Below are 25,332 nucleotides of genomic sequence, written 5' to 3' on the forward strand. Positions count from 1 at the left end.
TAGCATTACTACTATTACTACCATTAGTACTACTACCATTACTACTACTACTACTACTACTACTACTACTATTACTACCATTACTACTACTACTACTACTACCACTACTACTAGCATTACTACTATTACTACCATTAGTACTACTACTACTACTACTACTACTACCACTACTACTAGCATTACTACTATTACTACCATTAGTACTACTACCATTACTACTACTACTACTACTACTACTACCATTACTACTACTACTACTACTACTACTACTACTACTACTACTACTACTACTACTACTACTACTACTACCATTACTACTACTACTACTACTACTACTACTACCATTACTACTACTACTACTACTACCAGTACTACTACTACCATTACTACCATTACTACTACTACTACTACTACTACTACTACTACTACTACTACTACTACTATTACTACTACCATTACTACTACTACTACTACTACTACTACTACTACTACTACTACTGCTACTAGCATTACTACTATTACTACCATTAGTACTACTACCATTACTACTACTACTACTACTACTACTACTACTATTACTACCATTACTACTACTACTACTACTACCACTACTACTAGCATTACTACTATTACTACCATTAGTACTACTACTACTACTACTACTACCACTACTACTAGCATTACTACTATTACTACCATTAGTACTACTACCATTACTACTACTACTACTACTACTACTACCATTACTACTACTACTACTACTACTACTACTACTACTACTACTACTACTACTACCATTACTACTACTACTACTACTACTACTACCATTACTACTACTACTACTACTACCAGTACTACTACTACCATTACTACCATTACTACTACTACTACTACTACTACTACTACTACTACTACTACTACTACTACTACTACTACTACTACTACTACTACTACTACTACTACTACTATTACTACTACCATTACTACTACTACTATTACTACTACTACCATTACTACTGCCGTCACTACCACTACTACTACTATTTCACGGCCATAAATACTTCAGGACTAGCAAGCACACCACATTTCCTTCAGTAAATGTCCTTTTCTAGTTATTTATTGAATGTATATATTATCAGCAGGGTCAGAGTGCATTGGCCGAGCCCTGGGTGAACCTCTTTTGTGATCAAGGTGTCTCCCCTGCCAGGTCAGTATAAACGCACACGTTGATGTCAATGCTTTAGCGAAACCCAGTTTATTGAGGGAGTTGAGATTAAGTTACAAAGTATATTTGTCAAGGAGGACATCCTCAGTAAAATATGTATGCTTACAGTAAGCTGGTTATCAGCCAATCAAGGTTGAAACGCTGCGCTAGTTTTCCTTGAAAGACCATTAAACATTGAGTCATATCCTTGTTTGTCCAACTCCTCCAGTATTTCAAAACCATTTTAACTGACATGGTGCCAAACAAGGATTTTCTTTGTCTGACACGGAACATCAGGAGTGGAGCTCTTGCATCAGAGGAGAGGTGGGTGGAGGTGTGACGTTTCAGTGTATTTGTATTTATTATGGATCCCCATTAGTTCCTGCCAAGGCAGCAGCTACTCTTCCTGGGGTTTATTATGGATCCCCATTAGTTCCTGCCAAGGCAGCAGCTACTCTTCCTGGGGTTTATTATGGATCCCCATTAGTTCCTGTCAAGGCAGCAGCTACTCTTCCTGGGGTTTATTATGGATCCCCATTAGTTCCTGCCAAGGCAGCAGCTACTCTTCCTGAGGTTTATTATGGATCCCCATTAGTTCCTGCCAAGGCAGCAGCTACTCTTCCTGGGGTCCAGCAAAATTAAGGCAGTTATACAACATTACAATACATTAACAGATTTCACAACACACTGTGTGCCCTCAGGCCCCTACTCCTCCACTACCACATATCTACAATACAAAATCCATGTGTACGTGTGTGTATAGTGCGTATGTTATCGTGTGTGTGTGCATGTGTCTGTGTCTATGTTTGTGTCTCTTCACAGTCCCCGCTGTTCCATAAGATGTATTTTTATCTGTTTTTTAAATCTGATTCTACTGCTTGCATCAGTTACTTGATGTGGAATAGAGTTCCATGTAGTCATGGCTCTATGTAGTACTGTGTGCCTCCCATAGTCTGTTCTGGACTTGGGGACTGTGAAGAGACCTCTGGTGGCATGTCTTGTGGGGTATGCATGGGTGTCCGAGCTGTGTGCCAGTAGTTCAAACAGACAGCTTGGTGCATTCAGCATATCAATACCTCTCACAAATACAAGTAGTGATGAAGTCAATCTCTCCTCCACTTTGAGCCAGGAGAGATTGACATGCATATTATTAATGTTAGCGCTCTGTGTACATCCAAGGGCCAGCCGTGCTGCCCTGTTCTGAGCCAATTACAAGTCCTTTTTTGTGGCACCTGACCACACGACTGAACAGTAGTCCAGGTGCGATAAAACTAGGGCCTGAAGGACCTGCCTTGTTGATAGTGTTGGTAAGAAGGTAGAGAAGCGCTTTATTATGGACAGACTTCTCCCCATCTTAGCTACTGTTGTATCAATATGTTTTGACCAAACTGCAGCCAGGTGAAACCAATCAGTCTCTCTACTTTAACCGCGCCCTGGGTTTCTTTCTTGTCTTTTGTTTTGACCCCGGCAGGTGAAGGAGTAGGAGGCTGGGAGAAGCAGAGAGTATGGAAGGAAAAGGAGGCTTTAAAAGAAGAAAGGACAATAGGCTGACAACAAGGATTGAACTCCCCCAAAGACAGAGCTTGGAGGACCTTCCACGGGTAGTGAAGTATTTACTTTGTTTTGAGTATGATTTGTCAAGAACGCTACCAAAGCCTGATCATAATAAACAGGTTTAACCCTTTACTTGGATTTGTGTTGTGTGGTTGTGTGTGTAAACCCTGCCTTGCAAAGAACCCGGACCCGAAACCGCTACAACGTGCATTCAAAAGACTGGAGATAAACATGTACTTCTCCTCATCACGCTTTCATTAAACGGAAGAGTATACGCATGGATCCCGTTGATGACATCACAACATCAACACTTTTAGAAAAGAAATACAATAAACTAGTTCACTGTTGAAAGTAGTGTAATACATCTCAAAATAACCTGAAAATAAATATGAGGGATTTTTGGTGAAATACATAAAGTATATTTTACATGTGTTACAGAAGCAGAGTTAGAGCATAACCTGTAAATCAATGTTATCCTACGGGAGAAACTCGGATGTGTCAAACTACAAGAACCGCCGAGCGCAGCTAGAATAACTCTGTGGCTTGTCCACCCCACCACCCCCCCCAATGACCCAAGTCGAAAATGTGAGTGACCTAGAGGCCGCAAAATGTCAAAAGCATGTTGAAATCACTACTAGTCAGGCTTCATTCCAGGCCTACTTGTTTGCATGGTCACTGCGGTCAGACCGAGCGAGCTACGGCCAAGTGGGGCACCTCGTTGAACTAGGAAACGGCCTATACACAATAGTGATGCAGTTTGTTTGCTGTTCAGTGTTGATTTCAGCCTATCCATTTCATGATGGTAACTCCCTGTTTAAACATATTGGCAATGGACACTGTCCATTTCCAATTTGACAATGCACCTAACCTATTGCAGATGGACAAACTTCACACAGAAAATCACAGAAATCACATAGAGCTCTGAAACCCACCTTAACGGACTCACCTTAACTCGCCTCAACTGGATATATATATTTTATCTAGCGTCACAAATTGTCACTTGTACGATTTCTCGTAAAATACGATAGATATATTGCTAGTTCTATTTTTCCTTACACCATAGGTTTATGGACTTTGAAGTGCAGCAGTAATATTATCTCTGTATTACCGTTTTTGACCTTTAATCACAGAAAATGTGCAATATCTCAAAGAGCGTTATGGCCTCAATGCCATCTCGTTGCTTCCCAAAAAGTACAATTGGCCGCCACTCATCGAGTTTCGAACTTGAAGACTGTTCCGTTTCTGAGAAATGGCCCGTCCATTTGGTGATGAAGTGTCCATTTGCCATACACCCTCCGTTACCGCCTGGTGGATTTTCCAGGTACTGCATTATCATTATACTGAGCTTCCTGGAAACTTTTTTCCGTGACTTCCCGGAAGACCGGGCCCAGGCGCGTGACCTGAGGCCATCGGCCTATTTTCAGGTAGCCCGCGGCCGTGTAGTAAGGGGACGTCCGGTAGCCGTATTACATTTCAAATCAAATCAAATTGTATTTGTCACATACGCCGAATACTGTGAAATGCTTACTTACAAGCCCTTAACCAACAATGCAGTTCAAGAAATAGAGCTAAGATAATATTTACTAAGTAAACTAAAGTAAAAAAATTAAATAAAAAGTAACACAAAATTACAACGAGGCTATATACAGGGGGTACCGGTATAGAGTCAATGTGCGGGGTTACAGGTTAGTGGAGGTAATATGTACATGTAGGTAGGGGTAAAGTGATTATGCATAGATAATAAACAGCGAGTAGCAGCAGTGTAAAAACGAAGGGGGGGGGGGGGGACATTTGATTAATTGTTCAGCAGACTTATGGCTTGGGGGTAGAAGCTGTTGAGAAGCCTTTTGGACCTAGACTTGGCTCTTCGGTACCGCTTACCGTGAGGTAGCAGAGAGAACAGTCTATGACTTTGGTGACTAGAGTCTATGAAAATGTTTTGGGCCTTCCTCTGACACCGCCTGGTATAGAGGTCCTGGATGGCAGGAAGCTTGGCCACAGTGATGTACTGGGCCGTACGCACTACCCTCTGTAGCGCCTTACGGTCGGATGCCAAGCAGTTGCCATACCAGGCGGTGATGCACCTTACAGCTTTAACACAGGCAAATCTTACTAATGAGGAGACCTTCTCTCTGAACTGCAACATTACTAGATTTACTGTAAACTAGCCCTCCAATGAGGAGACCTTCTCTCTGAACTGCAACATTACTAGATTTACTGTAATGAGGAGACCTTCTCTCTGAACTGCAACATTACTAGATTTACTGTAAACTAGCCCTCTAATGAGGAGACCTTCTCTCTGAACTGCAACATTACTAGATTTACTGTAAACTAGCCCTCCAATGAGGGGACCTTCTCTCTGAACTGCAACATTACTAGATTTACTGTAAACTAGCCCTCCAATGAGGAGACCTTCTCTCTGAACTGCAACATTACTAGATTTACTGTAATGAGGAGACCTTCTCTCTGAACTGCAACATTACTAGATTTACTGTAAACTAGCCCTCCAATGAGGAGACCTTCTCTCTGAACTGCAACATTACTAGATTTACTGTAAACTAGCCCTCCAATGAGGGGACCTTCTCTCTGAACTGCAACATTACTAGATTTACTGTAAACTAGCCCTCCAATGAGGAGACCTTCTCTCTGAACTGCAACATTACTAGATTTACTGTAATGAGGAGACCTTCTCTCTGAACTGCAACATTACTAGATGTACTGTAAACTAGCCCTCTAATGAGGAGACCTTCTCTCTGAACTGCAACATTACTAGATTTACTGTAATGAGGAGACCTTCTCTCTGAACTGCAACATTACTAGATGTACTGTAAACTAGCCCTCTAATGAGGAGACCTTCTCTCTGAACTGCAACATTACTAGATTTACTGTAAACTAGCCCTCCAATGAGGAGACCTTCTCTCTGAACTGCAACATTACTAGATTTACTGTAAACTAGCCCTCCAATGAGGAGACCTTTTCTCTGAACGGCAACATTACTAGATTTACTGTAATGAGGAGACCTTCTCTCTGAACTGCAACATTACTAGATTTACTGTAAACTAGCCCTCCAATGAGGAGACCTTCTCTCTGAACTGCAACATTACTAGATTTACTGTAAACTAGCCCTCCAATGAGGAGACCTTCTCTCTGAACGGCAACATTACTAGATTTACTGTAATGTGGAGACCTTCTCTCTGAACTGCAACATTACTAGATTTACTGTAAACTAGCCCTCCAATGAGGAGACCTTCTCTCTGAACGGCAACATTACTAGATTTACTGTAATGAGGAGACCTTCTCTCTGAACTGCAACATTACTAGATTTACTGTAAACTAGCCCTCCAATGAGGAGACCTTCTCTCTGAACGGCAACATTACTAGATTTACTGTAATGAGGAGACCTTCTCTCTGAACGGCAACATTACTAGATTTACTGTAATGAGGAGACCTTCTCTCTGAACGGCAACATTACTAGATTTACTGTAATGAGGAGACCTTCTCTCTGAACTGCAACATTACTAGATTTACTGTAATGAGGAGACCTTCTCTCTGAACGGCAACATTACTAGATTTACTGTAATGAGGAGACCTTCTCTCTGAACTGCAACATTACTAGATGTACTGTAATGAGGAGACCTTCTCTCTGAACTGCAACATTACTAGATGTACTGTAATGAGGAGACCTTCTCTCTGAACTGCAACATTACTAGATGTACTGTAATGAGGAGACCTTCTCTCTGAACTGCAACATTACTAGATTTACTGTAATGAGGAGACCTTCTCTCTGAACGGCAACATTACTAGATTTACTGTAATGAGGAGACCTTCTCTCTGAACGGCAACATTACTAGATTTACTGTAATGAGGAGACCTTCTCTCTGAACGGCAACATTACTAGATTTACTGTAATGAGGAGACCTTCTCTCTGAACTGCAACATTACTAGATTTACTGTAATGAGGAGACCTTCTCTCTGAACTGCAACATTACTAGATGTACTGTAATGAGGAGACCTTCTCTCTGAACTGCAACATTACTAGATGTACTGTAATGAGGAGACCTCATGACGGAGCACGTAGGCAGGTCTTGGCATGTTTAGTATGTGGGTAGTCTCCAGGTACCGGACCTATAACGGCTGGCGTCAAGTCTACTATACAGTTGAAGTCGGAAGTTTACATACACCTTAGCCAAATACATTGAAACTCAGTTTTTCACAATTCCTGACATTTAATCCTAGTAAAAATGCCCTGTCTTAGGTCAGTTAGGATCACCACTTTATTTTAAGAATGTGAAATGTCAGAATAATAGTAGAGAGAATGATTTATTTCAGCTTTTATTTCTTTCATCACTTTCCCAGTGGGTCAGAGGTTTACATACACTCAATTAGTATTTGATAGCATTGCCTTTCAATTGTTTTACTTGGGTCAAACATTTCGGGTAGCCTTCCACAAGCTTCCCACAATAAATTGGGTGAATTTTGGCCCAATCCTCCTGACAGAGCTGGTGTAACTGAGTCAGGTTGTAGGCCTCCTTGCTCGAACACGCTTTTTTAGTTCTGCCCACACATTTTCTATAGGATTGAGGTCAGGGCTTTGTGATGGCCACTCCAATACCTTGACTTTGTTGTCCTTAAGCCATTTTGCCACAACTTTGGAAGTATGCTTGGGGTCATTGTCCATTTGGAAGACCCATTTGCGACCAAGCTTTAACTTCCTGACTGATGTCTTGAGATGTTGCTTCAATATATCCACATAATTTTCCTTCCTCATGATGCCATCTATTTTGTGAAGTGTACCAGTCCCTCCTGCAGCAAAGCACCCCCACAGCATGATGATGCCACCCCCGTGCTTCACGGTTGGGATGGTGTTCTTCGGCTTGCAAGCTCCCCCTTTTTCCTCCAAACATAACGATGGTCATTATGGCCAAACAGTTCTATTTTTGTTTCATCAGACCAGAGGACATTTCTCCAAAAAGTACGATCTTTGTCCCCATGTGCAGTTGCAAACCATAGTCTGGCTTTTTTTATGGCAGTTTTGGAGCAGTGGCTTCTTCCTTGCTGAGCGGCCTTTCAGGTTATGTCGATATAGGACTTGTTTTACTGTGGATATAGATACTTTTGTACCTGTTTCCTCCAGCATCTTCACAAGGTCCTTTGCTGTTGTTCTGGAATTGATTTGCACTTTTCGCACCAAAGTACGTTCATCTCTAGGAGACAGAACGCGTCTCCTTCCTGAGCGGTATGACGGCTGCGTGGTCCCATGGTGTTTATACTTGCGTACTATTGTTTGTACAGATGAACGTGGTACCTTCAGGCGTTTGGAAATTGCTCCCAAGGATGAACCAGACTTATGGAGGTCTACAATTTTTTTTCTCACGTCCTGGCTGATATCTTTTGATTTTTCCCATGATGTCAAGCAAAGAGGCACTGAGTTTGAAGGTAGGCCTTGAAATACATCCACAGGTACACCTCCAATTGACTCAAATGATGTAACTTAGCCTATCAGAAGCTTCTAAAGCCATGACATCACTTTCTGGAATTTTCCAAGCTGTTTAAAGGCACAGTCAACTTAGTGTATGTAAACTTCTGACCCACTGGAATTATGATAGTGAAATAATCTGTCTGTAAACAATTGTTGTAAAAATTACTTGTGTCATGCACAAAGTAGATGTCCTAACTGACTTGCCAAAACTATAGTTTGTTAACAAGACATTTGTGGAGTGGTTGAAAAACGAGTTTTAATGACTCCAACCAAAGTGAATGTAAACTTCCGACTTCCAACTGTATGTGGGTGTTAGTCCTGTGTAAGAGGACCTCTTCAAATATCTAAGACTGAGAGTGTAATGACATGAAAGTTTAGATCACTTCCTGGAAACAACAAGACCACCCAGTCAGGAGCAGTTTAGATCACTTCCTGGAAACAACAAGACCACCCAGTCAGGAGCAGTTTAGATCACTTCCTGGAAACAACAAGACCACCCAGTCAGGAGCAGTTTAGATCACTTCCTGGAAACAACAAGACCACCCAGTCAGGAGCAGTTTAGATCACTTCCTGGAAACAACAAGACCACCCAGTCAGGAGCAGTTTAGATCACTTCCTGGAAACAACAAGACCACCCAGTCAGGAGCAGTTTAGATCACTTCCTGGAAACAACAAGACCACCCAGTCAGGAGCAGTTTAGATCACTTCCTGGAAACAACAAGACCACCCAGTCAGGAGCAGTTTAGATCACTTCCTGGAAACAACAAGACCACCCAGTCAGGAGCAGTTTAGATCACTTCCTGGAAACAACAAGACCGCCCAGTCAGGAGCAGTTCAGATCACTTCCTGGAAACAACAAGACCACCCAGTCAGGAGCAGTTTAGATCACTTCCTGGAAACAACAAGACCGCCCAGTCAGGAGCAGTTTAGATCACTTCCTGGAAACAACAAGACCACCCAATCAGGAGCAGTTTAGATCACTTCCTGGAAACAAGACCACCCAGTCAGGAGCAGTTTAGATCACTTCCTGGAAACAACAAGACCACCCAGTCAGGAGCAGTTTAGATCACTTCCTGGAAACAACAAGACCACCCAGTCAGGAGCAGTTTAGATCACTTCCTGGAAACAACAAGACCACCCAGTCAGGAGCAGTTTAGATCACTTCCTGGAAACAAGACCACCCAGTCAGGAGCAGTTTAGATCACTTCCTGGAAACAACAAGACCACCCAGTCAGGAGCAGTTTAGATCACTTCCTGGAAACAACAAGACCACCCAGTCAGGAGCAGTTTAGATCACTTCCTGGAAACAACAAGACCACCCAGTCAGGAGCAGTTTAGATCACTTCCTGGAAACAAGACCACCCAGTCAGGAGCAGTTTAGATCACTTCCTGGAAACAACAAGACCACCCAGTCAGGAGCAGTTTAGATCACTTCCTGGAAACAACAAGACCACCCAGTCAGGAGCAGTTTAGATCACTTCCTGGAAACAAGATCACCCAGTCAGGAGCAGTTTAGATCACTTCCTGGAAACAACAAGACCACCCAGTCAGGAGCAGTTTAGATCACTTCCTGGAAACAACAAGACCGCCCAGTCAGGAGCAGTTTAGATCACTTCCTGGAAACAACAAGACCACCCAGTCAGGAGCAGTTTAGATCACTTCCTGGAAACAAGACCACCCAGTCAGGAGCAGTTTAGATCACTTCCTGGAAACAACAAGACCACCCAGTCAGGAGCAGTTTAGATCACTTCCTGGAAACAACAAGACCGCCCAGTCAGGAGCAGTTTAGATCGCTTCCTGGAAACAACAAGACCACCCAGTCAGGAGCAGTTTAGATCACTTCCTGGAAACAACAAGACCACCCAGTCAGGAGCAGTTTAGATCACTTCCTGGAAACAACAAGACCGCCCAGTCAGGAGCAGTTTAGATCACTTCCTGGAAACAACAAGACCACCCAGTCAGGAGCAGTTTAGATCACTTCCTGGAAACAACAAGACCACCCAGTCAGGAGCAGTTTAGATCACTTCCTGGAAACAACAAGACCACCCAGTCAGGAGCAGTTTAGATCACTTCCTGGAAACAAGACCACCCAGTCAGGAGCAGTTTAGATCACTTCCTGGAAACAACAAGACCACCCAGTCAGGAGCAGTTTAGATCACTTCCTGGAAACAACAAGACCACCCAGTCAGGAGCAGTTTAGATCACTTCCTGGAAACAACAAGACCACCCAGTCAGGAGCAGTTTAGATCACTTCCTGGAAACAACAAGACCGCCCAGTCAGGAGCAGTTTAGATCACTTCCTGGAAACAACAAGACCACCCAGTCAGGAGCAGTTTAGATCACTTCCTGGAAACAACAAGACCACCCAGTCAGGAGCAGTTTAGATCACTTCCTGGAAACAACAAGACCACCCAGTCAGGAGCAGTTTAGATCACTTCCTGGAAACAACAAGACCACCCAGTCAGGAGCAGTTTAGAACTGTTCTGTCATCTCCCTGTGGAATAAAACAGATTTCATAATTGTCAAAAGTAGTAGAATAAAGGAAGTGGAACTGTTCTGAGTAGATCATTAATTCCTGTCTGTTGTTTTGCTGCTTCACGAGGAAGCAGCATTGAAGCGGATGTTGAACACGGACGTTTTGACGTCATCCCACGGATCTTTGCCTTAACTTTTCATTGATTGCAATGAATCATCTTGTTTTGAATATAATCAAATAACATTTTATTCATCAAATGCTTCATAAACAGGTGTGGACTAACAGTGAAATGCTTCCTTACGGGCCCTTCCCAACAATGCAGAGAAAAACAGAACTATAGAAAAATGACATGAGGAATAGTAAAATGACACGGCTGATCTTTCTGCCATCAGACCAGTTTTCAGAATAAAAGCCCTACTTTCAATAGCCTACAACTTTTGTCCAAAGTGAATCTTCTCAATAAGACTATTGATTATGTAATGTATTATATATAACTGATATTGGCTTTATAATAATGTGTATGCTGATACTTGACAATTGCGGATATGAATCGTATAAAGAGAACCAGATTAAATTGAAAGCACAATCCAACGCAGCGATAATAAAAATGTCAACTTTGTTTTAAAAAAATGAGAAGGCATTCTTGCGGTTTTATTTGGGAAAGTAACATTACCTTCATAGAAAGCATACGGGTTCCCGTTGTGAGTTATGGAACCTAAGCAACAAGTCTGTTTCCTGTACCTCCTAGTATCACTCTTATGAACATATCCATATAAAATAAAACAACACACACACAACTTACACTACACATGGAGAAAAACAGTGCAGGTGTAATGATAGTGATGTATGTTGGGAGTGATGGTCCGTTTACGTTTCTCCCATTGTGGCTAGATGAAGTAGGCCTACAGCTCCATCTAGTGGTCGTGTCGGGGACAACAGCTTTTGACAACTGGCGCTTTGTAGTTAACCCTTTCCCTGACTTTAACATAGCAGGTTAGGGGAATAAAGGTTATTACACCTAATCTGCCACATTAATTATCCTAACCTGACCCTCAGTATATCCACACAGGTAAACAACAGGCTGTTGAATGGTATCTGGAGGAAAACAACTGATATGGCTTGGATGTACCTGCCTAAAGAGATATGGCTTGGATGTACTGCCTAAAGAGATATGGCTTGGATGTACTGCCTAAAGAGATATGGCTTGGATGTACTACCTAAAACATGACATTGCTGTGAAAGTAGGCATTTCAGTGCAGCGCTTGAGAACAGTGGACTATGAACTCTAATGAATAAGGCTTTTGTCAAACCCAGTCCTTCAGGAACTGAGTTTGACGTGATTTGTATACATAGATTCTACAAACGAAACATTCAGCGCAGCATGAGTTTCTACGTTCTACTGCTGCTGGCACTGCACGCCCTGGCCACCCCCCTCCTCATCGTCAATATCGTCGAAGCTCGGCTTCCCTCCTCCACTGCTGGAGCTCCTCTGTTGGGAGTAGTTGCGATCCATCTCCGTCAGGTCTACCTCCTCCATGTCGTCTGAGATCAGATGCTCGTCTCTGGGGGGGAGGAGGGCCTCCAGCTTGGGGAGGAGGTGCTCTGGCAGCCAGTGTTTATCTGGGAACTCCACCTGATGGGGAAGGACATGGAGAGGTGAGTACAGACCTGACACTAGTTGTACTCCATGTAATGTCAGCCTGTATCACTGCTGTGTGTCAAATGGCAACCAACCCTATTCCCTATATAGTACACTCCTTTTGACCAGGGCTCCCTAGACAAGTAGAGCACTATATTGGGAATAGGGTGCCATTTCAGACAACCCCGATACAGGCTTAGCAGGCTGTGAGAGGTGGCTCTTAGAAAACCACAACGATAATCTTCTTAGATTAGAAGGGATCTCCTTAAACAAGCAGAGCTGATGGCAGGAACCTACCTCATACTGTGCAGCCATCTATCATGTATTAATTAAATCATACTGTGCAGCTATCTACAGTGGGGAAAAAAGTATTTAGTCAGCCACCAATTGTGCAAGTTCTCCCACTTAAAAAGATGAGAGAGGCCTGTAATTTTCATCATAGGTACACGTCAACTATGACAGACAAAATGAGAAAAAAAATCCAGAAAATCACATTGTAGGATTTTTAATGAATTTATTTGCAAATTATGGTGGAAAATAAGTATTTGGTCAATAACAAAAGTTTCTCAATACTTTGTTATATACCCTTTGTTGGCAATGACACAGGTCAAACGTTTTCTGTAAGTCTTCACAAGGTTTTCACACACTGTTGCTGGTATTTTGGCCCATTCCTCCATGCAGATCTCCTCTAGAGCAGTGATGTTTTGGGGCTGTCGCTGGGCAACACGGACTTTCAACTCCCTCCAAAGATTTTCTATGGGGTTGAGATTTGGAGACTGGCTAGTCCACTCCAGGACCTTGAAATGCTTCTTACGAAGCCACTCCTTCGTTGCCCGGGCGGTGTGTTTGGGATCATTGTCATGCTGAAAGACCCAGCCACGTTTCATCTTCAATGCCCTTGCTGATGGAAGGAGGTTTTCACTCAAAATCTCATGATACATGGCCCCATTCATTCTTTCCTTTACACGGATCAGTCGTCCTGGTCCCTTTGCAGAAAAACAGCCCCAAAGCATGATGTTTCCACCCCCATGCTTCACAGTAGGTATGGTGTTCTTTGGATGCAACTCACGACGAGTTGAGTTTTTACCAAAAAGTTATATTTTACATTTAAGTCATTTAGCAGACGCTCTTATCCAGAGCGACTTACAGTTAGTGAGTGCATAAATTTTAACATCATATTTTTTTATACTGGAATCGAACCCACAACCCTGGCGTTGCAAATGCCATGCTTTACCAACTGAGCTACATCCCTGCCTTGGACGACGCTGGGCCAATTGTGCGCCGCCCCATTTGGTTTCATCTGACATTCTCCCAATCCTCTTCTGGATCATCCAAATGCACTCTAGCAAACTTCAGACGGGCCTGGACATGTACTGGCTTAAGCAGGGGGACACGTCTGGCACTGCAGGATTTGAGTCCCTGGCGGCATAGTGTGTTACTGATGGTAAGCTTTGTTACTTTGGTCCCAGCTCTCTGCAGGTCATTCACTAGGTCCCCCCGTGTGGTTCTGGGATTTTTGCTCACCGTTCTTGTGATCATTTTGACCCCACGGGGTGAGATCTTGCGTGGAGCCCCAGATCGAGGGAGATTATCAGTGGTCTTGTATGTCTTCCATTTCCTAATAATTGCTCCCACAGTTGATTTCTTCAAACCAAGCTGCTTACCTATTGCAGATTCAGTCTTCCCAGCCTGGTGCAGGTCTACAATTTTGTTTCTAGTGTCCTTTGACAGCTCTTTGGTCTTGGCCATAGTGGAGTTTGGAGTGTGACTGTGAGGTTGTGGACAGGTGTCTTTTATACTGATAACAAGTTCAAACAGGTGCCATTAATACAGGTAACGAGTGGAGGACAGAGGAGCCTCTTAAAGAAGAAGTTACAGGTCTGTGAGAGCCAGAAATCTTGCTTGTTTGTAGGTGACCAAATACTTATTTTCCACCATAATTTGCAAATAAATTCATTAAAAATCCTACAATGTGATTTTCAGGAAAAAAAATTCTCAATTTGTCTGTCATAGTTGACGTGTACCTATGATGAAAATTACAGGCCTCTCATCTTTTTAAGTGGGAGAACATGCACAATTGGTGGCTGACTAAATACTTTTTTTCCCCACTGTATGCAGCATTCTATTATACAGTGAACAGTGTGAAGTTAAAGTAAATGTGTTGTATTGAGTAGAAGTGTGAATTTCAGTGCTAGGTTTTTAGAGAACGTTTAGAAAATGTGAACAGGGTAAAAAAATTCTCACTGTGGTATCGCGATACTGCTCGGTTTCGTGATACTTGGCCTGGTATCGTGTCGTTTGTAAAATGTTGGTATCGTGACAACACTACTATATATCACGTATTAGTTCAATCACACTGGGCAGCTACATATCATGTGTTAGTTTAGTCAGGCCAATAGAGCCTACTAACCTGGAAATGAATGATGAGCTGTCCTCTGTCGTAAGGGTCTCTGTGGATGGGCATTCCTTCATTATGAACACACCTCACATCGTTGGCCTTCACTACTTTCCCTGGAAACAAAGAACACACAACTTGCATTATCGCATATTTTGTTGCGTTACAAAGTGGGAATGAAGGTCTTAAATCGTGATATTTTAGGGGGGGAAACAGAATACTACTAATACTATAATACTCCATAATGTCAAGGTGAAAAGAACATTCTACAAATTGACAAATTAATTTTAAAAAAATTTAACAAAGTGTCGTTGTATTTACCTACTTTGTTATGGCAAGCCTAAATAAGTTCAGGAGTATACATTTGCTTAACAAAAATCACAATAAGTTACTTGGATTCATTAAGTGAAATAATAGGGCAGAGATACTCAAGTACTATTTGAGAAGGTCCAGTCACACACATTTCCTAGGTTGCAAAGGTCCGGATTGATATTGTCATTTATCGGTGTAGTAATAAACTCCATGTGACCCCAAACTGTTCACACCCCTCGTTGGCGGAGAGAAAATATTGAAGCTCATTTCCTGCAACTACTTATTTTTCCATGTCTTGTGTGTTTATATGATACCAGGAGGTCCAAGCACCATTTAAATATATTGTCATGACTGACCACGAGAATCCAAATAGGTCAGATCAGGTTTGCAATGAATAACTTCAATCAGACCCCCGCTCACCCGTAGAGGGGGAAGGAAAGAACTAGTGGTGATTAACAACTCACGTCCTGTTGAAAACCAAGGGAGAAAATCCAGGCCGGTGCTCTTCAAATTCACCAAAGGAATGTGCTTTGTTTCAACAGACCCATTTCCCGCTGAAACTCTACCACGTTCAAAATCGAATACTGGAACAATATTTCTAACGTAGAACTTGGGGAATGGTCAGAGGCGATCTATAGAACACGAATGTAATTTTGTGAAGTCATTAAAAATGTTAAAAGACATACTAACTTGGAAAGTATACCCACTGCATAGATGAAGTTTCCATCCTGTGGATTGTGAATGTAATATGAAAAATGATTAAAGTGTTTTTGTTAAGAGAGGGTGCAGTTAACTAATGAAATAGCCACCCTTTGCCTTGATGACAGCTTTGCACACTCTTGGAATTCTCTCAACCAGCTTCATGAGGTAGTCACCTGGAATGCGTTTCAATTAACTAGTGTGCCTTGTTAAAAGTTAATTTGTGGAATTTATTTTCTTCTGATTCGCTCAAATGCATTAAGTTGTGTTGTGACAAGCTAGAGGGGGTATACAGAAGATGGTCTTTTACCAAATAAGGCTAAGTCCATATTATGGCAAGAACAGCTTAAATAAGCAAAGACAAATGACAGTCCATCATTACTTTAAGACATGAAGGTCAGTCAATACGGAAAATTAAGAACTTCTAAAGTTTCAAGTGCAGTTTCAAAATCCATCAAGCGCTATGATGAAACTGGCTCTCATGAGGACCACCACAGGAATGGAAGACCCAGAGTTACCTCTGCTGCAGAGGATAAGTTCATTAGAGTTACCAGCCTCAGAAATTGCAGCCCAAATAAATGCGTCAGAGTTCAAGTCAGACACATCAACTGTTCAGAGGGGACTGTGTGAATCAGGCCTTCATGGTCGAATTGCTGCAAAGAAACCACTACTAAAGGACACCAATAAGAAGAAGAGACTTGCTTGGGCCAAGAAACACGAGCAATGGACATTAGACCGGTGGAAATTTGTCCTTTGGTCTGACGAGTCCAAATTAGATTTTTGGTTCCAACCGCCGTGTCCTTGTGAGACGCTGAGTAGGTGAACGGACGATCTCCGCATGTGTGGTTCCCAACGTAAAGCATGGAGGAGGAGGTGTTATGGTGTGGGGGTGCTTTGCTGGTGACACTGTCTGTGATTTATTTAGAATTCAAGGCACACTTAACCAGCATGGCTACCACAGCATTCTACAGCGATACGCCATCCCATCTGGTTTGGGCTTAGTGGGACTATCATTTGTTTTTCAACAGGACCCAACACAACTCCAGGCTGTGTAAGGGCTATTTTACCAAGAAGGAGAGTGATGGAGTGCTGCATCAGATGACCTGGCCTCCACAATCCCCTGACCTCAACCCAATCGAGATGGTTTGGGATGAGTCGGACCGCAGAGTGAAGGAAAAGCAGCCAACAAGTGCTCAGTATATGTGGGAACTCCTTCAAGACTTTTGGAAAAGCATTCCTCATGAAGCTGGTTGAGAGAATGCCAAGAGAGTGCAAAGCTGTCAAGGCAAAGAGTGGCTACTTTGAAGAATCTCAAATATATATATTTTTTATTTGTTTAACACTTTTTGTTACTACATGATTCCATATGTGTTATTTCATAGTTTGAGGTCTTCACTATTATTCTACAATGTAGAAAATAGTAAAAATAAAGAACCCTTTGAATGAGTCGATCCAAACTTTGGACTGGTACTGTAAGTATTCAGACCCTTTACTCAGTACTTTGGCAGCGATTACAGACAAGTCTTCTTGGGTATGACGCTACAAGCTTGGCACACCTGTATTTGGGGAGTTTTCCCCCCATTCTTCTCTGCAGATCCTCTCAAGCTCTGTCAGGTTGGATGGGGAGCGTCGCTCCAGAGATGTTCGATCGGGTTCAAGCCCGGGCTCTGGCTGGGCCACTCAAGGATGTTCAGAGACTTGTCCCAAAGCCACTCCTGCGTTGTCTTGGCTGTGTGCTTAGGGTTGTTGTCCTGTTGGAAGGTGAACCGTCGCCCCAGTCTGAGGTTCTGAGCGCTCTGGAGCAGGTTTTCATCAAGGATCTCTCTGTACTTCGCTCCAGTCATCTTTCCCCTCGATCCTGACTAGTCTCGCATTCCCTGCCGCTGAAAAACATCCCCAAAGCATGATGCTGCCACCACCATGCTTCACCGTAGAGATGGTATTGGCCAGGTGATGAGCGGTGCCTGGGTTCCTCCAGACGTGATGCTTGGTATTCAGGCCAAAGAGTTAAATCTTGGTTTCATCAGACCAGAGTATCTTGTTTCTCATGGTCTGAGAGACATTTAGGTGTCTTTTGGCAAACTCCAAGTGGGCTGTCACGTGCCTTTTACTGAGGAGTAGCTTCCGTCTGGCCACTCTACCATAAAGGCCTGATTGGTGGAGTGCTGCAGAGATGGTTGTCCTTCTGGAAGGTTCTCCAATCTCCACAGAGGAACTCTGGAGCTCTGTCAGAGTGACCGTCGGGTTCTTGGTCACCTGACCAAGGCTCTTCTCCCCCGATTGCTCAGTTTGGCCGGGTAGCCAGCTCTAGGAAGAGTCTTGGTGGTTCCAAACTTCTTTAATTTAAGAATGATGGAGGCCACGGTGTTCTTGGGGACCTTCAATGCTGCAGACATTTTTTGGTACCCTTCCCCAGATCTGTGCCTCGACACAATCCTGTCTCTGAGCTCTACGGACAATTCCTTCGACCTCATGGCTTGGTTTTTGTTCTGACATACACGGTCAACTGTTGGACCTTATATAGACAGGTGTGTGCCTTTCCAAATCAATTGAATTTACCACAGGTGGACTCCAAGTTGTAGAAACATCTCAAGGATGATCAATGAAAATAGGATGCACCTGAGCTCAATTTGAGTCTCATAGCAAAGGGTCTGAATACTTATGTAAATAAGGTATGTTTTTATTTTCAATACATTTGAAAAAAAATCTAAAAATCTGTTTTTGCTTTGTCATTATGGGGGTATTGTGTGTAGATTGATGAGGAAAAAAACAAGTTGATCAATTTTAAAATAAGGCTGTAACGTAACAAAATACCCATTTTAAGAAATCCAAGGGGGGTGAATTCTTATGATACCCACTATAATGTATTACCTGGTGGAGAGGTGATAATGAGCACCCTGCCATCTAGCGTACGGATTGTCTTCTTGAAGCCGCAGAGGGCCTCCACCAGTTTGATGCTCATCTTCATGTGCAGGTCATCCTCCTGCCTCTGGTACACTGGGTGGTCCTGCTGGTCCAACACGATCACCACGTCACCTGGTTCCAGACCAGGCTCCTGGTCACCCTCCCCGTGGAATGCTATCTTCTGACCCCCCTTCATACCTACAGGATGCATAGTAATACAGGTTAGTTCAGACCCAGACACGCCACCAGAGGGCGCCCCAGACACGCCACCAGAGGGCGCCCCAGACACGCCACCAGAGGGCGCCCCAGACACGCCACCAGAGGGCGCCCCAGACACGCCACCAGAGGGCGCCCCAGACACGCCACCAGAGGGCGCCCCAGACACGCCACCAGAGGGCGCCCCAGACACTATTATTTACAGCAAGTTGAAACTTCTGATATTCAAGCTCTAGGGAATTTGGGGAAAACTATTTCCCATTTGGGGATTATACATCTCAGTATTGTACAGTAAAATCACTTATTTTAAACGTTTTAAAACATCCCAACAAGGGAAGAGGACCTCAAACAAACCTTTGTCAATGTGAACCTCTAGAATCTTCTTCTTGCGTTCTACTTTGTGTCCGTTGCAGGTCTTGCATCGGTCTTTAGTGTTGAAACGTTCACCCTCTCCCTGGCACTCTGCACACATGGTCTGGATCTGCTGTATCATGCCTGGCCCGAGTTGCTGCACCTTGATCTCCACTCCTCTGCCTTTACATGAACCACACGTCTGCAGGGTGCCCTTCTTACCGCCGTAACCTGCAGTACAGACAACCAAGAGTTAGGAGTCGTAACCTGTAGTACAGACAACCAAGAGTTAGGAGTCGTAACCTGTAGTACAGACAACCAAGAGTTAGGAGTCGTAACCTGTAGTACAGACAACCAAGAGTTAGGAGTCGTAACCTGTAGTACAGACAACCAAGAGTTAGGAGTCGTAACCTGTAGTACAGACAACCAAGAGTTAGGAGTCGTAACCTGTAGTACAGACAACCAAGAGTTAGGAGTCGTAACCTGTAGTACAGACAACCAAGAGTTAGGAGTCGTAACCTGTAGTACAAGTCTAGACAGAGTTAGAGTAATGGACTTCAGACCTGGCGGAACTCAGAAGGAAGACACGAGACCTGGACCCGTATTCACAATGCGTCTCAGAGTAAATGTGCTGATCCAGGATCATGTACCCCCTCTTATTCATTATGATTTCAGAGGTAAAACTGATCCTGGATCAGTACTCCTACAAATCTGATAATGGGGGGAGCTTGGTTTCGATATTGGATTGCAACATACCTTCACATTTTTCACAGATGACGTTTTTCTGCAGGGCCAGTTTCCTCTGGGTTCCATTGTACATCTCCTCCAGAGTCACCGTGAGCTGATGGACCACGTTCTTCCCTGGACCAAACACACAATCATCACTACACAATAACAACGCAATATGATTTCACGTTCTTACCTGGACCAAACACACAATCATCACTACACAATAACAACGCAATATGATTTCTCATTTTTTAGTAGCACAAATAACATATAATGGGCGGTTTCCTGGACACAGATTATCCAAAGCCTAATCCTTGACTAAAAAGCTTTTTCAATGGAGATTCTTGCTTCTTAGTCCTGGATTAGTTTAATTTTAATTTTTTTATTTCACCTTTATTTAACCAGGTAAGCCAGTTGAGAACAAGTTCTCATTTACAACTGCGACCTGGCCAAGATAAAGCATAGCAGTGCAATAAAAACAACAACACAGAGTTACATATGGGGTAAAACAAAACATAAAGTCAAAAATACAACAGAAAATATATATACAGTGTGTGCAAATGTAGCAAGTTATGGAGGTAAGGCAATAAATAGGCCATAGTGCAAAATAATTACAATTAGTATTAACACTGAAATGATAGATGTGCAAGAGATGATGTGCAAATAGATACTGGGGTACAAATGAGCAAAATAAATAACAATATGGGGATGAGGTAGTTGGGTGGGCTAATTTCAGATGGGCTGTGTACAGGTGCAGTGATCGGTAAGGTGCTCTGACAACTGATGCTTAAAGTTAGTGAGGGAGATAAGAGTCTCCAGCTTCAGAGATTTTTGCAGTTTGTTCCAGTCATTGGCAGCAGAGAACTGGAAGGAATGGCGGCCAAAGGAGGTGTTGGCTTTGGGGATGACCAGTGAGATATACCTGCTGGAGCGCAGACTACGGGTGGGTGTTGATAAGGCGGGGATTTGCCTAGCAGTGATTTATAGATGGCCTGGAGCCAGTGGGTTTGGCGACGAATATGTAGTGAGGACCAGCCAACGAGAGCGTACAGGTCACAGTGGTGGGTAGTGTATGGGGCTTTGGAGACAAAACGGATGGCACTGTGATAAGCTGATTTAAGACTAATCTGTGTCCTGGAAACCACCCCAATGTGAGACAGTAAATTTGTAACATTCCTATTACCTCTCCTATCCCTCTGCTGAGGCATTCTGCCTCCGCCTCCAAAGAACATGTTGAATATGTCCATAGGGGAACCTCCTCCCCCCATGCCCCCATCCTTGATAGCCTGCTCTCCCCCCTTGTCGTAGAGGTCCCTCTTCTTGGGCTCTGACAGAACCTCGTAGGCCTGAGATATCAGCTTGAACTGGAGGGAAGAGACCATTATGTAATGTCAATATCATGCATCATGTCAAAAGGTTTTGGATTCTTATAATACCGTAATAGCCAACTCCATGACAATTGTAGCTACATTTAAACATGTGTGTCTTTTACTGCAATACCAAAGATGGAATAGATTTATTTCAATATTAGTGTGGAGCTTCCTCATTTTTCTGTTTAACTGCCATATCAAAATAGCTAGTCAGTGTTAAATCATTTATCATTGCGTAAGGATTTATTTATTCAGAGAAGCAACACTCATTTTAGGCTTCAGGCTAGAGAACAACTGAATAGCAAACAGGTGCGTGTTATTTTCAGGGTTCACCCAGTACATTTAAATCAACCTAGAGCAGAGATAAGGCTACAGTTAGGGGTGGTGCTGCAATCCCACCCTGGTCTCAGACTAGACGTAACATAGTAAACGTTTGTTCCGAAACAACCAAATTATCCTGAACAAAAACAAATGCAACAATTGCAAAGATTTTACTAAGTTACAGTTCATTTAAGGAAATCAGTCAATTGAAATACATTCATTAGGCCGTAATCTATGGATTTCACAACTGGGAATACAGACATGCATCTGTTGGTCACAGATACCTTAATATAGTATAACATGAACATATTGCAAGCCAACGGTTGCGAGTTCGAATCTCATCACTGACAACTTTAGCTAATTAGCAACTACTTAGCATGTTAGCTAACCCTTTAACCTAACTCCTAAACTTAACCCTAACCCCTAGGCTATCTAATGTTAGCCACCTAGCCAGAATTTGTAACATACGTTTTTGCAAATATGTAACATTCAGTGTATGTTTTGCAAATTCGTAACATATAGTACGAAATGTAATTCGTAACTTATCATACGAAACGGCTGATGGACATCCACAAATTAACACATACGAAACATATCATACTAACTGTAGTATCTCGGATATACGTACAGAATAATACAAAACGCTCTGAGACCAGGTTGGCACATAGCGCCTTCCCCTGAGGTCATTCCAGAAGGTTCCTTCCTCACATTCTGTCCCTGTCAGTCCTAGAAGCCATTTAGCCATGTGTGCTGTTTAAAATAGACAGTTAGCCTACCTTCTCTCCTTCATTCGGGTTCTTGTCCGGGTGGTATTTCAGTGCCAGTTTTCTGTATGCTTTTTTAATCTCGTCTGGTGTGGCTTTAGGGTTCACACCTAAAGTGTCATAGAAACCTGTCTCTTTAACCATCTTCGTGGGAGGATCTGTAGTAGCTAACAGAGGCATGAGAATTAGATACACCAAATCAATTACTGTTAGCTTAAAATAAAAGTAAACTAACCTCCCTCTTTGAAGATAAAGAAAAGCCGAATATTGAATATTGGCTACCAAGGAGCTAGAAATGCTGACAAGTTACAATGTTGTTTCAAATAAATAGCCACATATAGTTGGCAACTGTAGCCTACAAGAATCTCGTCTGGCAAAGCTAGCTAGCAGTTGTCAACGATGTCTGGCTTTTATCGAAGAGCTTGTTCTAATGAACAGAAAATATTGAAAACAAACTATTCCAATTCCATAGTAACATGTCGTCTATTTACCTTTTTGTTCGTCAGTGCCAGTAAACGCCCGTCTTGAATACTGCCTCCGAGGAAGATGTCTGGTTTTATATACTGCAGCAGACTGTGCCAGAACTTTCTGGAGCTCCGACTGACGCCGGATGTTTCGTCTAGAAACAGTATCAGGACGAGCCTGTCAATCAATGCCTTATCCGTTTCATTTATTGCCTGTCAATCAATGCCTTATCCGTTTCATTTATTGCCTGTCAATCAATGCCTTATCCATTTCATTTATTGCCTGTCAATCAATGCGTACGTAAAAATGTATGCACACATGACTGTAAGTGGCTTTGGACAAAAGCGTCTGCTAAATGGCATATTATTATTTTATTATAATGCCTTATCTATTTTGAGGGAGGTCCCGGGGAGCTAAATTCCAATAATGCACATGCAGACCCCAATTCGGGGCGTTCGTGCATTTATTATAAGGACATTCTGTAACGTTTTTATTCGTTTTGGACTTTTTTCGGCTGTTCGGGTACACGACATTTTTTCTTGAGGCAAACCTCAATCGGTAGCGGAAGTCTACACCCCTTCGTCGGTGATTGATCAACAGTAGGGTCTTTCAACGAGAGAGGAGTCGTTTTCATGCAAATGTTTTCATTGCAAAATACTGCACCAAACATCTTAGTTAGATGTAAAATTGCACTACTAAGATCTCCTCGGCAAAAATGAAAAAATTAATGATAGATTTCTTCAGTTATCTTAGAAATTCTGACTATTTTGAGGAGGAAGTGTAGGCCTGTTGGCTATATAGTCTCAAAATCGACAAACAATAAATACAATTGCCGCTTTTTTCTCGATTTTCAAGTGAAGGTCTTTTAAAGACCAAATCAAACGAAAAGTGTTTTTTAAGAGCTTGCACACCCTGGAATTTGAATTAGAATGCACAGTAGTGAATGAGAGAAAATAGACGGGCCTGTGAGTGTCAACGCCATCATGCACTTCAAATTAGAAAGCAAGTCTATTTTTCTCTTGTCTACACAAAGCAATGCTGGTAAAGTGAGCAGATAAATTGCCAGAAAATACTGTTTGTGCATTTATGTCTGGAATTGTGACATGCATATTTAAAATGTGTATATTTAGTGTTAAGTTTAGCTGCCAGTGCAAAAATACATATTTGAAAACAATAACCAGGGGAGAAAGGAAGGCGGTATGGTCTGGTACAGAAATAGTGTGCGTAAGCCCGTACTGGTAAAACATGAGCCTATCACAATAATGAAAACAAAATGTCAAGAAACCTGTAGGCTATTACACCATTATTTACCATTACCGTATGTCAGAGGCATGAAAAATGAGCAAAGGGACCTGAAAACTGGTTGTATAGCTTACGCTCCACGCAGGGCACTCACGAGAACTGATCCATTGTTACAGGCTGTTCTTTAAATACCCTGACAGTGATAGTTCCCGCTCCTTGCTGGGCCTATCAGAGTAGAGACTGAGCGTGGTTTAGACTTACTCAGCCTATAGTTGGCGCACAGGCTGGTCCCATCCCCTTGGCGCTCCACCGTTGCACACTGTTGCCAGGCATAAGTTGTTATCATCACAACCTGTAGAGTCAGCACCCATAGACACTGTTCCCCTGTACCTACGTCCTTGGACGGTTCACAGATCACAAAGAGGCAGTGTTCGTGTCTGTGAGAAATACAAGTCTTATCTCATCCTACCCCCTAACGTTCCTCACATGAATCACAGCTTGTTATGTGAAACAATTTATATCAGTACAGGACAAACCCATTATGTTTAATCATTAATGCATTCCTTCTAAGCTAGTCATCACATCTAGAGCCCCACAAAATGTATTTATTTATAACGCCCTTTTCACATCAGCAGATGTCAGAAAGTGCTCTACAGAAACCCAGCCTAAAACCCCAAACAGCAAGCAATGCCGATGTGGAAGCACAGTGGCTATGAAAAACTCCCCAGAAAGGCAGGAACCTAGGAAGAAACCTAGAGAAGAACCAGGCTCTGAGGGGAGGCCAGTCCTCTTCTGGCTGTTCCGGGTGGAGATTATAAGAGTACATGGCCATTAAGGCCAGATCGTTCTTCAAGATGTCTTATCCAAAGCGACTTACAAATTGGTGCATTCACCTTATAGCCAGTGGGATAACCACTTTACCATTTTTTTATTTAATTTTTTTGGGTGGGGTAAGGGGGGGGGGGGGGGGGGTAGAAGGATCACTTATCCTATCCCAGGTATTCCTTAAAGAGGTGGGGTTTCAAATGTCTCCGGAAGGTGGTGAGTGACTCCGCTGTCCTGGCGTCGTGGGGGAGCTTGTTCCACCATTGGGGTGCCAGAGCAGCGAACAGTTTTGACTGGGCTGAGCGGGAACTGTGCTTCAGCAGAGGTAGGGGAGCCAGCAGGCCAGAGATGGATGAACGCAATGCGTTCTCCTCCACTGCACGAGCC

The 25,332-nt window shown here is 42.9% G+C and overlaps 1 protein-coding gene across 1 annotated transcript; it reads right to left on the bottom strand.

Annotated features, from left to right (window-relative positions):
- Positions 1-11,351: 11,351 nt before the first annotated feature.
- Positions 11,352-23,037, bottom strand: dnaja (DnaJ heat shock protein family (Hsp40) member A). The gene is made up of 8 exons (XM_084185902.1): positions 22,905-23,037; positions 22,426-22,580; positions 21,142-21,322; positions 19,986-20,090; positions 19,233-19,460; positions 18,630-18,860; positions 14,763-14,863; positions 11,352-12,346 (listed from the first exon to the last, which is right to left on the bottom strand). Exons 2-8 carry the CDS (start codon positions 22,555-22,557, stop codon positions 12,110-12,112), a joined length of 1,215 nt encoding a protein of 404 aa, XP_084042028.1. The 5' UTR covers positions 22,558-22,580; positions 22,905-23,037; the 3' UTR covers positions 11,352-12,109.
- Positions 23,038-25,332: the final 2,295 nt, after the last annotated feature.

Source organism: Coregonus lavaretus (assembly GCF_964263955.1).
Source record: "Coregonus lavaretus genome assembly, chromosome: 21".
NCBI lineage: Eukaryota > Metazoa > Chordata > Actinopteri > Salmoniformes > Salmonidae > Coregonus > Coregonus lavaretus.

Coding starts and splice junctions, on each gene's coding strand:
- dnaja (XM_084185902.1), bottom strand. CDS start 22,557: ATGGTTAAAGAGACAGGTTTCTATGACACTTTAGGTGTGAACCCTAAA. Junction 18,861..19,232: donor AGAGGTTCACATTGACAAAG/GTTTGTTTGAGG, acceptor TGCATCCTGTAG/GTATGAAGGGGGGTCAGAAG. Junction 14,864..18,629: donor CATTATCACCTCTCCACCAG/GTAATACATTAT, acceptor CTTTGTTTCCAG/GGAAAGTAGTGAAGGCCAAC.